The 15,419-nt window shown below is 41.5% G+C and overlaps 1 protein-coding gene across 1 annotated transcript in view; it reads left to right on the top strand.

Moving 5' to 3' along the window:
* Positions 1-15,419, top strand: part of CFTR (CF transmembrane conductance regulator) — a 240,217-nt gene that overhangs the window by 116,974 nt on the left and 107,824 nt on the right. The window contains exon 11 of the mRNA XM_073573354.1: positions 3,236-3,427. Coding sequence (XP_073429455.1) covers positions 3,236-3,427 — 192 coding nt within the window. The remainder of the gene's footprint in view (positions 1-3,235; positions 3,428-15,419) is intronic.

Consider the following 15,419-nt stretch of genomic DNA (forward strand, 5'->3'; position numbering starts at 1 on the left):
CAGAATCTTAACAAAAAATCCAGAAATTGCATGAAATAAGTATGTGATACAATAGAAAAACAGAACTTAATATTAGGTACAGAAACCTTCTTTTGCAATTACAGAGGTCAGATGTTTCCTTAAGTTCTTGAACCAAGTTTGCAGACACTACAGAAGGGATTTTGGCCCACTCCTCCATACAGATCTTCTCCAGATCTTTCAGGTTTCAGGGCTGTCGCTGGGCTACATTGAGTTTCACTTCCATCCAAAGAATTTCTATTGGGTTCAGGTCTGGAGACTGACTAGGCCACATCAGGACTTTGAAATGCCACTCCTCAGTTGCCCTGGCTGTGTGTTTAAGGTCATTGTCATGCAGAAAGACCCAGCCACAACCTATCTTCTGAGTGAAGGGGTTTGTTGGTCAAAAACTTGCAATACATGACCCCATCCATCCTCCCTTCAATACGGTGCAGTCGTACTGTCCTCTTTTTCTGAAAAGCGCCCCCAAAGTAAGAGGTTTCCCACACCATGCTTCAGGGTTTAGACGGTGTTCTTGGATTTGTACTCATCCTTCTTCCTCCAAACACGGTGAGTGGAGTTCATACCAAAAAGTACTATTTTGGTCTCATCTGACCACATGACCTTCTCCCATGCCTTCTCTGGATCATCCAGATGATCACATGATTTTAGTCCATGACAGTGTAGTGTGTTACTAACGGTAATGTTTCAGACTGTGGTCCCAGCTGTCTTCAGGTCATTGAACAGGTCCTCCCTTTGTAGTTCTGGGCTGATGACTGACCTTTCTCAGAATCATCCTTACCCCACAAGGCGAGATCTTGCATGGGGCAGTGGTTGCCTTCTCACAAAGCTGCTTTCCTATTGTCCTGCAGTCCATCCCAGCCTTGTGCAGGTCTACAATTTTGCCCCTATTGTCCTTAAACAGCTCTTTGGTCTTGGCCATGTTGGAGTGCGATTGATTAAGAGTGTGAACAGGTGTATTTTATACAGGTAACGGGTTCAAACAGATGCAATTAATACAGGTAATGAGTGCAGAGTAGGTGGGCTTCATAAAGGTAAACTAACATGTCTGTGAGAGCCAGAATTCTTGCTGGTTGGTAGATGATCAAATACTTATTTCATGCAATAAAATGCTATTTAATTATTTAAAAATCATACAATGTGATTTTCGAATTTCTATTTTTCGATTCTGTCTCTCTCAAAATTACAGACTTCTCCATTCTGTGTAGGTTGGGAAACTTGCAAAATCAGCAGTGTATAAAATACTTACCGTATTTACCCCAGTGCATAACTACCTGATGATGCCGTGTTCTTCATTTTTCATGAATTTTCTGTGCTCCTTAGTAATTAAATTTAAATTTGCTTTCCAGCCTAACTCATAAATATGAGAGGATAGCTAATTGTTAATGCATTTGCTCATACTTTGTATTTGATGACACAGTCGTGCTGTGTTGTTCCCTGCTGCAGCCTCTATTTTGCGAGGCTTTTCAGCTATAGATGTAAACGATATATTGGATCCTTCACTTATTCAAGACATTTCTCAGGCCCCTCTCTATTTTTGAACTACTTTTCTCCTATAATTTTGCCTTTTTTCACTTCTTGTTTCTATACCTCTTCCAGTTACTTCTACTCTTACTCTCCCGTTTTTTCTCTTGTACACTTTTTAATTTCTGCATTTTTGTATATACAGATGGGACTCTTACCTGGAAAATATGAATTATTTTTAGTATGCTGGAATAAAGGCTTGATTTAGGATATCTCTATGTCTCTGGCTTCCTTTTTCTACACATTAGGGCACATAGACGTCGTAGACTCTGGTCATGGCTTCACTGGGCTAAATCAGCTATTCGCTAGGGGTGCCAGGAATAGGATTGGTGGCAACCAACTCATTGCCATGGCCCTTGCATTTGTGTCCGGTGATCATATAAGTACATTTCCATAAAAAGGAAAGCATAGCCTATTTTTGTATAACTGTTTATGTATCAGCCATAGGAAAATATGATTTACAGTAATTAAAGGGGTGATCCAGGACTTTAACATTGATGGCCTAGGAGTAGTGGATGCATAGCGATTGCTTGTTTGGTCAATATTTCCATCGTTACCATGTCTTGGAATAAATAATCATCTTATATTTCACAAATATTTCCCAGCATACTGATGCATCTTCTTATCTAGCTTTTGACGGTATACCCTTATCAGGGCTCCAGTGTTGGGTGAGAATTCCTGCATTCTGATCCTGAAATAATATTACAATATAGTCACTCACAAACACCTAGATAAATGTATACCTTGTCAAGTCCTTTGTAAATAATGATTTAAGGTTGGCAGCATTTTACTATATCAATAAATTGTTTGCTAAACGTATGAATAGGCTTTAAGAAAGGCCATTCTTCCGAGGGCGACAGACGCCTGGAGAGTACAGACAGGGACAGGCTGGCAAACACTTGAAATGCTTCACAATATTTCTCATGGCCCCCACGTGTCTGACCATTTTGTAGACATACAGAGGTCCAGTATTTTGACCACTGCGAAGTGAACCTGTCATCTGATTCATGCTGTATTTTTACATCCATCTGTGTTTTATTGTGAAACGCTGTGGCCTTTTAGGGAACACATACTTGTAAAGCTTGCCGGCCCACTCCCCTAGACTGACAGGTCTGTCCAAATAGAGAAAGGCTTGTCAAAGGGATCGGGCTGGGAACAAGTCGCCGAGGACCTTCCTCAGACTAGTCAGTCAAGATATTCTCTGGATGACTTTCCAAAGTATGTTTTCTTTAAAGTGTCACAGCCTATGATTCGGGCATCATGAATCAGACATCAGGTTTCCTTTAAGGGTAAAGTAAGTCTCCACTTCTTACCATGCCATTTTGCAATCTACGCTGATTAACTTCTCGTTATATGTTGTACGTACATAGGGGGAGTTCAGTTTATTGGATTCAGAGCTGGAACAAGGCTATTGAGTAGTTATGTCCTGATGTCACAAATTCTAGGCTGTGCTATTACTTATATATCACAGATTATTGGTGTTTACTTAATATATACTGTATGTATGTATGTATATTTACATAATATAATAATTACTATATATGTATGTATGTATGCATATTTTGCATATAACCCCCCTTCTCATGTACAGCACCGTGGAATTAATGGCGCTATATAAATAAATAAATAATAATAATAATAATATATGATAATGAGTTGCACAAGATTTCATGTATTTTTTATTTCATTTCAGACATCCCTTTTAATGATGATAATGGGAGAATTAGAGCCATCATCAGGGAAAATTAAGCACAGTGGAAGGATATCATTTTCTCCTCAATTCTCCTGGATCATGCCTGGAACCATCAAGGAGAATATAGTGTTTGGCGTCTCATATGACCAGTACAGATATCTAAGTGTCATAAAAGCCTGCCAGTTGGAAGAGGTCAGCATTTTATTTTCATTTTTATTGACTTGTGTAATCATAAAATGGATCATACAAATGGGTAAAGAGATTGTCCGGTCATATGGTATTGATGACCCATCTTTAGGTGGAGGTCCCACACCCAGCAACCAACCAGCTAGCTGTTGTTAGTACTGGTTGCAGCTAGAGATAAGCATTGGATGAAGCATCACTGCACAGCTTCAGTTCAAATGGACAGGACCTGATCTGCAGCGCCCAGCTGCACTTTGAAAAGAGTTGACCAGTGTACCTCCATTCAATACTTTCATCTGGGCACCGTCATAGCAGGTGAGCGGTGTGGGTGCCAGGTATTGGATCCCCATCGATCTGACACTTATGGCCAATCCTAAGGATTAATGATGGACGAACCCCCCGATGTTCGGGATCGGCGGGTTTTCCCGAGTTTTTTTGTAAAGTTTGAGTTCGGAGCCGTAGATGACGCAAATTTGCATCCGAACCTCGAGCATGGATTTTACCGATATGGGATGGGGCGGCTCCTGTGCAGCCGTACTTTATTTGCCCTGTTGAGAAGAAAAGAAGAGGACATCATCGCATAAAGATGGGAGGCCCCGGACCTGCGACACCCATTGGGCCGGACCGCCCCTGGGTGAGTATAATGTAACTTGTTTTTCTTCTCTTTCAGGTTACATCGGGAGCTTATCTACAGCATTCTGTAATGCTGTAGATAAGCCCCTAACAGTGGTGGCCGCAGCTTATAGACGAAAAAATAGGTGACAGATTTCCTTTAACATTATTTTATTATTTGGTGCCAACCTATTCCACAAGACTGTACAGAGACTATCATCACTCGCATTGATCCCTAAGAGCTTACAATCTAAACTAAGAATAAAACTACAGTATTAATGTATTCTTTTTCCCTTGGAGTGCGCACAGGTATACATGGGGAGAACATAGAAACTCCAAGCAGATCTTGCCCCTGCCTAGCACTGCAAGGCAGTGATATTACTAAGGAAAATGCCATACTGCACTGTAAAAGGCAGCTTGGGAGAATTTTCAAAAGTTGTAATAGCATGAAGGAGGTTATAAAATCAAGAAAAAACCTTCACATATTCTTTGACCTTCCCCAACGCTCCATCCTTGTCACTTGGGTGGTGCCCGCTGGTGTAGAAGTGATGACAGTTAAACAAATTCTTGTTATTGCTTCTTCACCTCTGAGACCAATGATTAGCTGCAGTGTTCACGCTAATGATTGACATCATCACTGTAGGACACATGTGGACCAGTTGAGGGTTGGCGCCTGAGCGTCAGGTTATTTATGGGGTAAGTAAAGACTATTTCTATATTTACAACATTCTCAGCTCTATTGCAACTTTGGAAACCTCTTGAAAAACCTCTTTAAATGTTAGATGATATTCAAAATATTTCCCAGTTATTGCAGCTCACTTCTGAGCAAAATTTCCAATCCAATATTGATGAATGTCAGAAACATTTTGAAAAGAAACAATATTTTCATAGTTTTTATGGTTTGAGGTAAGTCTATTGAGTTCAACCTGTATGCTAATATAAAACCATTAAATATCCTAATATTTTGATCCAGAAGATATTAAAAAGCCTGTGGGCTGACACTACTAGCTCCATATTACGATAAATATTCCTTCGCGAAGCAAATATGATCAAAGGAATTTGTAAATATCTTATTAACTTTACGATAAAATAATGGGGAGAGGTGAAACAGGACAGATGGAAAAGCAATGGGCAAGGCTGTCATAAGGCTGTGTGCGCTGGTGTGAACCTGGAGCAAAGGAATGGTCCTGTTTAATCCTCACCATTCCATCTCATCTGTTATATGTACACAAAGCAATAATTACAGTAATGAAATCACATGACGTGCTCATAAATGAGTCTTTTGTTTGAAACGTGTTGCCCAATTGTGCGGTAAAGTTAGAAGCATTTAATTCATCATGGCTGGAATACATCTTTTTATCCCCAACTGGAGAATATACAGCAAAGAATATGAGTGTATTGATTTGTTAACCAGGGGCATAGCTATGGTATTCTGGGGTGGGATTAGACGTATCTAAATGAAAGGCTACGAAAGCAAATGGAATCATTGTTGCGTAAGTGAAAATCTTGCTAGGATTCTATGTTGGACCATCAATATGATGTAATCGAGATATCGCTCTTGGCTTAAGGGGTTAACAACATGAACTGCTATCCACTTTGATTTGGGACATTTTGATTTTGGAAATGTTCTAAACATACCTGGGAGGAAACCTGGCGTAAGAGCTACATTCTTCAAGAGAAATCTGTTTTTACTGTGAGATAAAATGCGTCAAAGATCTTCTCACATTTTGGGCGTTAACGTAATGATGCCTACAACTGTATGTGTATGTTTTCTCAAAAGATAACGGATTCCTATACCGTCAATATGAGATCATTTTAGTATATTGTGTATATTGGACCTGAAATACTTGAGAAATACTTTAAAGAGTTATCCCGAGAATTGTAAGTTACCCCCTATCCACAAGATAAATAATTTACTGATCACTGAGAGTCCAACGACTGGAACCCCTGGAGATACCTAAAACAGGGTTCAGGATTCCAGGAACATCGGACTTCAGAACTCCATCTTAGGCCTCCTTCACACGTCCTTTTTTTGTGTCTGTTTTTTTATGGACCCCAAATATGGACACAAATACACCCGTTGCATTCAATGGTGGTGTCTACATGTCAGTTTTTTACACAGCACGGATAAAATGAGTGCCGCACACGTGCAGACTGATGACACATGGATGACATCCATGTGTCATCAATGTGACACACATCGGTGCCTGGAAAGCAGTGGTACAGCTCATGCTGTTCCCAGGCACCAGGTGCTGAAGACAGCTCTGATCATTGCCTTGTCGCCTGGTCTCCCTGAGATCAGCACAACCAGGCAACAATGACGAGCGCTGTATTCAGCACCCGCTGTGTACGTTGTGTGGAAAATAAACAATTAAATAAGAAAAATTGGGAGGGAGCCAGCATAATTTCGCTATCCAGATATTCGCAGTTCACATCGTGTCCAGTTAGCTTGTAACAGGCTGAAGAGAAAAAAAACATAGATGTGTGTCTCCAAAATGTCTCATGATGGAGGCTCCAAGGGAGAGAGGCTTCAGCGCTCTCTGTATATAGTAGCAATATGCACTGGTAAATATCAGAAATTAGAGTGGTCATTGGACATAGTGTTTATATTCAGCCCATTGTAAAGGTGCATTTAAATTGTTTAAAGATCATCATTCTCAGCAGCACTTCCTTCTTTGTAAGCATGACTTGTGCTGCTGAAAAAAATCATATTTTATGTGCATAGAATAGTCATATTTTATCTACCATATAACACACGGTGAGGCTCTATTCCCTTACTTTTGTTGGTTTCTCTCATAATGTAGGAACAGAGTCCCTGATTGCAGTGATGTGTCACTGGACTGTGTTTTGCTGTTTCAATACAATCAGTGTATTATTAGCAGGAAATTATTATTACAGGACAACATGACACTTGCAGAGTAGTCCAACCATGCCCACAGCACTGAGTAGCAGCTCTCCCGTCACTATACAATGTACACAGAAAGCTGTGGTGATGGCGGGTTATACACAGATCATCAGCTGAGCTCTGCTAGAACTGCAGCACAGAAAACTGTGACTCTGTCATAACTGCTACACCGCGTAAACTAGGTGATAATTCGCTGGATTTAGGGTCTTTGTCAGATTACATAGCAAAAACCTGCTGAAAGATTCCCTTTACGTATAAAGTGTCACACGGGTGAATTATTAATATAGATCACATTAAAGGGAATTTGTCAGTAGGAGCAATGCTCCTAATCCGTCTATATGGGCATGTAGGTCATTGGAGGATGAAAAACATGATATCTGCGATCCAATGTCTTATTCTAGAAAAATCCATATTTATCTTAATTTGTAAATGAGCTGCGATCTCCCAGAGAAATCTGCCTCCAAAGCCTATTTTAAATTAAAGTGGGCATTTCCAATGTGAGACATGTAGATCAGGAAAGCAGACTGTCAGTCATTACATGTCTCCCACTGGTAATGCCTCCTCTAATTTACAATAAGCTCATGCCGATTAGTGTCCCGCCCATAGATCTTAACAGTGCATTTACACAGAAGAGAAACTTGTATTTCCCTGGAATAAAACATCAGATCGCAGATATCTAGGTGTCATGTTATTCAGTTTCCTATGACCTACATGCCCATTTAGACAGCACACGAGGGTTGATCCTACTAACAGATACCCATTAGTGTGCCATCACTTTAAAATAACTAAGGGCCTTACCTCTGGAACTCCCACTGATTTTGAGAGTCCCAGAGACAGTGCCATTTTAGCGCTGAGCTTCGTCTTGATTCTTTGTCCAACTTCAGGATTGGTGGACCTTCAAGTGGTCCAACAGCCACCCCACCCTTCCCTGCCCCCCCCCAGTGATTGTGAAGTTATGGCTTGTCACAATGAGGCATCTAAATATGTTTGATGTGCAATTCGAGCTTATTATTTATGTGAGATAGCAACATCATATATCATGAGAGCATCTTAAGAAGACATTCTAAAAGGGTGGGATATTTTAGTGCCTCTTTTATTACACTTGCTCCGTTTGAAACTTCCAGTTCTCCAATTACAAGTATAGGGGATATTACGGTGTATTTCAGAACTGGATTTTCTATAACTAGAATTTGTACTTTCTGATATGAGGCTTCTGTAAATAGTGACTTTTTTTTCTGCTAAATTTTGAAATTCACGTTGTCGTTTTGTGCCGCAATGTGTGCACTAATGATACAGTTGTGTTATTGTAATAATACTACCGATGTGTCGTAACAAACAGCATTACTGGAAAATCACACTACTCTTAAAACATAATCCATTTTGTACGGATTATATTTCTGCTGCCAATTATTTAGGGTGTGTTTGCACAGGGCATCTTTTATCCATCATGGAATATATGATGTCACAGGCACAAATGGACAAACACCCATCGTTTATACAACACTTTTAAATGGAAATAGATATTTTGTGTTTCGGGTTGAGCTTTAGATAATTACGCTTACATGCTTGTAGTTGTGATATCTAATATATAAAGCTCAATGTGGGTGGGTAAGTATGTATGTCCGGGATTGGCATCCGCACCGTCGCAGCTACAGCCACAAAATTTGGCACAGTCACACGTCCGGACCCCAAGAGCGTCATAGGCTATGTTGTGAGGCAAAATTTTAACCCCGTGCGTTCCAATTCACCAAACAATTTTGCCCCTATCTACATAATGGGGAAAAAGTGAAAGGAAAAGTGTTGGAGGCAAATTGACAGCTGCCAGATGTGAACAAGGGGGACTTAAAGAATGAGAGCGATGGCGCCAATCAGTATATACCGTACAGTTGCTAAGGTGGGGCCCTGACATGGGATACTCGCCACACACGGGGATATGAACACACACACAAAATGTGCCACACACTACCATGTGCTTCAACACATATACCACCCTCAGCACACATTTCACCACACATACACCAACCTCGCCACATAAAAATCGCAACACAAGTCGCCACTCAAAACTCGCCACGCTGTCCCAGAGCTGTTTAAAAGATGAAAAATGAGCTGTGATTGGTTGCTATCAGCAACAGTTTTCTTTCTAGACAGTTGTGGTAACTGAGGTCTATTATTCTTATCATTTCTATGGTGTTATCGTCCTTCTGTAAAGCTGGAAATAACACAATTTATTACTGTGCCAACACAGACCACCCTCTGACACAGACTGCAGGGGGAGCCCAGTATCACACAAGATAGGATTAGATACACAGCTCAGCAGTCAGTATCACACAGGATAGGATTAGATACACAGCTCAGCAGACAGTATCACACAGGATAGGATTAGACACATGGCTCAGCAGTCAGTATCACACAGGATAGGATTAGACACATGGCTCAGCAGGCAGTATCACACAGGATAGGATTAGATACACAGCTCAGCACAGAGTATCACACAGGGTAGGACTAGATACACAGCTCAGCAGTCAGTATCACACAGGATAGGATTAGATACACGGCTCAGCAGTCAGTATCACACAGGATAGGATTAGATACACAGCTCAGCAGTCAGTATCACACAGGATAGGATTAGATACGCAGCTCAGCAGTCAGTATCACTCAGAATAGTATTAGATACACGGCTCAGCACACAGTATCACACAGAATAGTATTAGATACACGGCTCAGCAGACAGTATCACACATAAAAGGATTAGATATGCAGCTCAGCACACAGTATCACACAGAATAGTATTAGATACACGGCTCAGCAGACAGTATCACACAGAATAGGATTAGATACACGGCTCAGCAGTCAGTATCACACAGGATAGGATTAGATACACGGCTCAGCAGTCAGTATCACACAGAATAGGATTAGATACACGGCTCAGCAGTCAGTATCACACAGGACAGGATTAGATACATGGCTCAGCAGTCAGTATCACACAGGATAGGATTAGATACGCAGCCCAGCACACAGTATCACACAGAATAGTATTAGATAGCCGGCTCAGCAGACAGTATCACAGAGAATAGGATTAGATACACGGCTCAGCAGTCAGTATCACACAGGATAGGATTAGATGCACGGTTTTTATGTGCAATATAATAATTATAATTAGTTATAACTAACCACAGTTGGTTACTATGCCCAGGCAACGCTCTTCAGCTAGTACTGTATATATACTGTATATATACATATATATATATACTGCTCAAAAAATAAAGGGACCATTAAACAATACATTGTATTGTTTAGTGTTCCCTTTATTTCTTTGAGCAGTATATATATATATATATATATATATATATATATATATATATATATATACGCAGTACACAGCTCTGGCAAAAATTAATTGACCACTTTCAGATGTTGAGTTTGTCTGATTTTTTTCTTTATGCTTTGTTATTCTATAAAATACTGACAACATGTCTCCGAATTTCCAAGTAATAAGTTTTGTATTTTTTTTCTAAAAATGAGAAATGGTCAAAATTAGAAAAAAATGCAGTACTTGCAGACCTCAAATAATGCTAAGGACACAAGTCCATAATCATTTAGAAACAACAATACTAATGTTTTAACTCAGGAAGAGTTCAGAAATCAATATTTTGTGGAATAGCCATGATTTTTAATCACAGCTTTCATGCGTCTTGGCATGCTTTCCACCAGTCTTTCACACTGCTTTTGGGTGACCTTATGCCACTCTGGTACAAAAACTTAAGCAGTTCTTTGTTTGATGGCTTGTGACTATCCACCTTCCTCTTTATTACATTCCATAGGTTTTAAATGGGGTTCAGGTCTGGAGATTGTGCTGCCCATGACAGGGATTAGATGTGGTTGTTTCTTAAATTATTCTAGAGCTGTGTGTGTGTATATATATACACACTGTATATATATACACATACTGTATATATATATATATATATATATATATATACATTCTTCCTTGGAAAATTCTTCCAGTTCTGTGAGATTCCTGGGTCGTCTTACAAATGTAGGGGAACAAACAGTTTGTGGGATGCAGTGAGTAACCGGAGTCAGAGAAGGGGATAACAAGGATTTACTGAACAAACAATAACAAGTAATACTCCACGCAGGGAGGTAAAGGAAATCAGCAAAAGAATATACAAAATAAATGGGACACTTATCGGTTGCAGTTCTGGCAAGGGGAAGGCTGGAAAATCTCCCGGCGGCATCTCAAATGATGCACAAAGTCTCTGGCTCTGCTACGGAGAAACGAGTAACACTGCTGCGCGATAGTGTCGATGGATTCAGTCTTGCTTGACTTGGGTGCGCTGGAACGTAGAAACAGTCCTTTATGTGCATTCCTCAGAAATGGCGCCGGGCACGGGTCGTGAGCATGTGTACAAGCCGCAACAGCCCGCGGTCTTTCGGAGTTGTCTCTAACCAGTTGATCCAGTATCTCGGGTAAAACAGGGGTATCCAACAGTGCGGGTATAGATGGTAACTTAATCAACAGTATGGGTACAGACGGTAACTTAATAGCATCACGAGAAGTCTCAAGGTCAGCACACAGGAGTCTAGAAAAAGTGGAGTTGTCAGTATCAGCAATGGAGAGGGAGTCAATCATCTCCTGTCGCCTTCCTGCCAAGTCTGCCCCGTTCCCGCGCTCAGGTCTCCTTTTGTACCCCACACTCCCTGCTGTCTGACAGAAAGGACTCTCCTTTTCAGAGGAAATCTCTCCCACCAACAGTGATGACAGCCCCGATAGTTCCGGCCTTAAAGGGCACCGCCCACCACTGACTCCATCTTGACTCATCTTCTTACACCTACACTGCTATTTTGACGTCTAGCCAGAGATTTTCAATGATGTTCATATCAAGCGACTGTGAGCGCCATTGTAGAACCTTCAGTTTGTGCCTTTTGAGGTAGTATAATTTGGATTTTGATATGTGTTTAAGATCATTATCCATTTGTAGAAGTCATCCTCTTTTCAACTTCAGCTTTTTTTACAGATGGTGTTATGTTTACATCAAGAATTTGTTGAAATTTTATTGAATCCATTCTTCCCTGTACCTGTGAAATGTTCCCTATGCCATAGGCTGCAGCACAACCCCAAAGCATGAATGAGCCACCCCTTTGCTTAATGGTTGGTGAGTTGTTCTTTTACTGAAATTCTGTGCCCTTTTTTCTTCACACATACCTTTGATCATTGTGGCTATATAGTTCTATTTTAACCTCATCAGTCCACAGGACTTGTTTCCAAAATTCATCAGGCTTGTTTACATGTTCTTTTGCATATTTCTGACACTGAATATTATGCAGGGGAGGCTTTCTTCTGATGACTCTTCCATGAAGGCTATATTTGTGCAGGTGTCTTTAAATAGTAGAACAATGTACAAGTATTGAGTGCATTTACTGAACATACATTTCAGTAGCCCAACATTTCAGATTTTAAAATCATTTTAAAGCATTTCAAGCTGGTGTTTTAAAGTATTCTAATTTGCTGAAATGTCAACTTTTGTTTCATTATCATCGTGGTAGATGGCAACAGAGTTTTATCAAGAATGTCTTGGTACATTTGTCCATTCATTCTTCCCTCAATTACATGCAGTTTGTATTATGGCTTCAAAAGAGTTCAGTTTTGATCTCATCTGACCAAATTATGTTCTTCCAGTATTTCACAGGCTTGTCTAAATGCAAATGCTGTTGAGCAAACTTTACATGCATCTGAGCATTATTTTTGTTCAAGAATGGAGTCTTGCATGGTGAGCGTGTATGTAGGCACTGGAAGTTGAATGCATTTTTTTTTTTAAACAATTGTACCTCGTGATTCCAGATCTTACTGTAGCTTTCCACAGTTGGTCCTTGGCTCTTGGACAACTCCTCTGATAATTCTATGTTACTCCTCTGTATGAAATCTTACAGGGAGCATCTGTTTGTGGCTGGTTTATGGTGAAATTATGTTCTTTCCACTTCTGCATTATGGCCCCAGCAATGCTCTTTGGAAACTCCAGTAGTTTAGAAATTGTTCTGTAACTAATACCATCAGCATGTTTTGCAACAATAAGGTTGTAAAGGTCTTGAGACAGCTCACTGGTTGTCACGCTGTGCTCACCTGGAGGCGGGACTTTGGTTCCGACGGAGCCGCGTCCCATCGGGTGCGCATGCGCACTTCTCGTACTGTTTTCCATCCCCCCATACCGTGTATGCGCTTGCGCGCTCCTGTCTGTTCAGTCTCCAGGTCGGTCCTCTCTACGGTAAAGGAGGACCTGACCCAGAAGCTGTAGTGGTCATGTGCTATCAGGCTAGAGGACCTGACCCGGAAGCTGTAGCGGTCATGTGCTATATCAGGCTACCTCCCCCTATGGGAGGTGCCTGATTATTGTTGTGCTTCCTGGCTTGGTTTGCTGTGGCTCTGCCTGGCCGTGCGCTGTATTCAGGACCCGTACTCTGCCTTACCCTATTGTGCTCTCTGCACCCCGGTACTCCCGTCCTCGCCTGTTTCCTGCAGCAGACTCTCAGTCCTGCCTCCGATGTTCCTGTTCCATCCTGCTCCAGTCCTGCCGTCCTACTCCAGTACTGCCTCCGGTGTTCCTGTTCCATCCTGCTCCAGTCCTGCCGTCCTACTCCAGTCCTGCTTCCGGTGTTCCTGTTCCATCCTGCTAAAGTCCTGCCGTCGTACTCCAGTCCTACCTCCGGTGTTCCTGTTCCATCCTGCTCCAGTCCTGCCATCCTACTCCAGTCCTACCTCCGGTGTGCCTGTTCCTTCCTGCTCCTGTCCTGCCGTCCTACTCCAGTCCTGCCTCCGGTGTTCCAGTTCCATCCTGCTTCAGTCCTTCCGTCCTCCTCCCATCTTTTCTCCTGTGTTCCTACTCCTGCCATCCCTCCTCGTTCCAGTCTATTGTCTTACTCCATTCCTGCTTTCTGGTTCCAGCTCTGTTCTGTCATTCTCTACTTCAGTCCCACAGTCCTACTCCGGTCCATCCTGAGCCGCCCCTCTCGGTACCAGCTACCGTGGTACTCGAACCCCTGGGCCTGCTCCTGACGGTCCCTGTATAGGGGTCGGTTCCACCTGGCAGCTCGCCCGGGGCACCTCGGTGCCACGGTCCAGAGGGTCCACTCCTGGAGTTTCCGGCTCCGGACCACCCACTCTAAGGCTACAGACTAGTGCATTTTACATGCAGCGCACGGCGCAGCTAAGCCCCGCCCCCTGCCCATCCAGTCATTTCCTCCTACTATCGCACACGGCTGCATGCGATCTGCGCACCCTGTCTTTAGCATAGGGTGCACAGACCATGCGCTGGCCATGCGCTAGTAGGATTTTTGCGTGCGCTTTTTTATTATATTTTTCATTAAGTGGCAGGATTGCATTCTAATTACTGATATATTTCTGCTGGTGTCATGACTTTCCATGGGTTTTTTAACCTATTTCTTTCTTCATGTGGGCAATACTTTTTTCTTGTGTCATTTCTCATTATTACACATAACTTAATTTATGGACATGTGTGGTTTGATTTCTTTGCCTATGTGAATTGGATGAGTTGTTACAAACACTTGGTGAGACTTTCATGTCAGAAATATATTTTACTAAGAAAATTGGTGACTTGTTCAATGCTTATTTCACCTGATGTATATAGTTATAGTGATGATTGAAAATGAAAATTTGTTTTCCCTAAGACCTCTAAGGAGCACTACACTGTGCACGGGAGCACTGTAGGCCGATAGGACAGCCTCTGTCAATGAAAAAAAAAAGGAAAAAACATTATAGCTATCATAATACAACAATGCAAAAACAATTATTTTTTTACAATAAATAGTAGCTAATGAACAAAATAAAGACCTACAAAAAAGGAAGTGATGCTCCAACAATACAGATTAAATAAATACATTTTATTAACAAACCAGAAAGATAAAAACATATCAAATGCAAAGATGTCAAATGCAACATACAGGAAAAGAAAAAGATAGTGAGCAAAAATGTGTCCAGAATGAGGTCTGTATAATCCGTATCACGCACTGTTACATATAAAGAATTGTCTATAATGAGGGCTGATATAAAATATACTGCACAAAACATGTGTTTACCCTGTGCAAACATACTGTAAATGGCTGACTGATAGGCCGGGAGCACACGATCTGGAACTAGAAACGCTTTGGATGCAGTGCATGTTCACTACGTCAAAAGCACTGCCATCTATTGAACGCAGGTAAATCGGCATGTGTTCACTGAACCGTGCGGATTCACTGCATTCAGTACATTCTATTGGTGAAATTTCTCTTGCGGAGACACCAGTCTCTGAAATTGACATGTTGCGGTCTGGAAACACTTGCCGCATGTCAGTCTCCGCGGGTGATCTGTGGATGCATGGTGGACATGGGATTTCTTGAAATCCTATCCACTATGCTCTAATATCTGGCCACCGAGGGTTTGATGCTACATAAGTATGCAGCATCCAACCCTCAGCATTTACTGATTGT

Source organism: Dendrobates tinctorius, unplaced genomic scaffold (genome assembly GCF_039654945.1).
Source record: "Dendrobates tinctorius isolate UK_male_01 unplaced genomic scaffold, ASM3965494v1 ptg000035l, whole genome shotgun sequence".
In the NCBI taxonomy this organism is placed as follows: domain Eukaryota; kingdom Metazoa; phylum Chordata; class Amphibia; order Anura; family Dendrobatidae; genus Dendrobates; species Dendrobates tinctorius.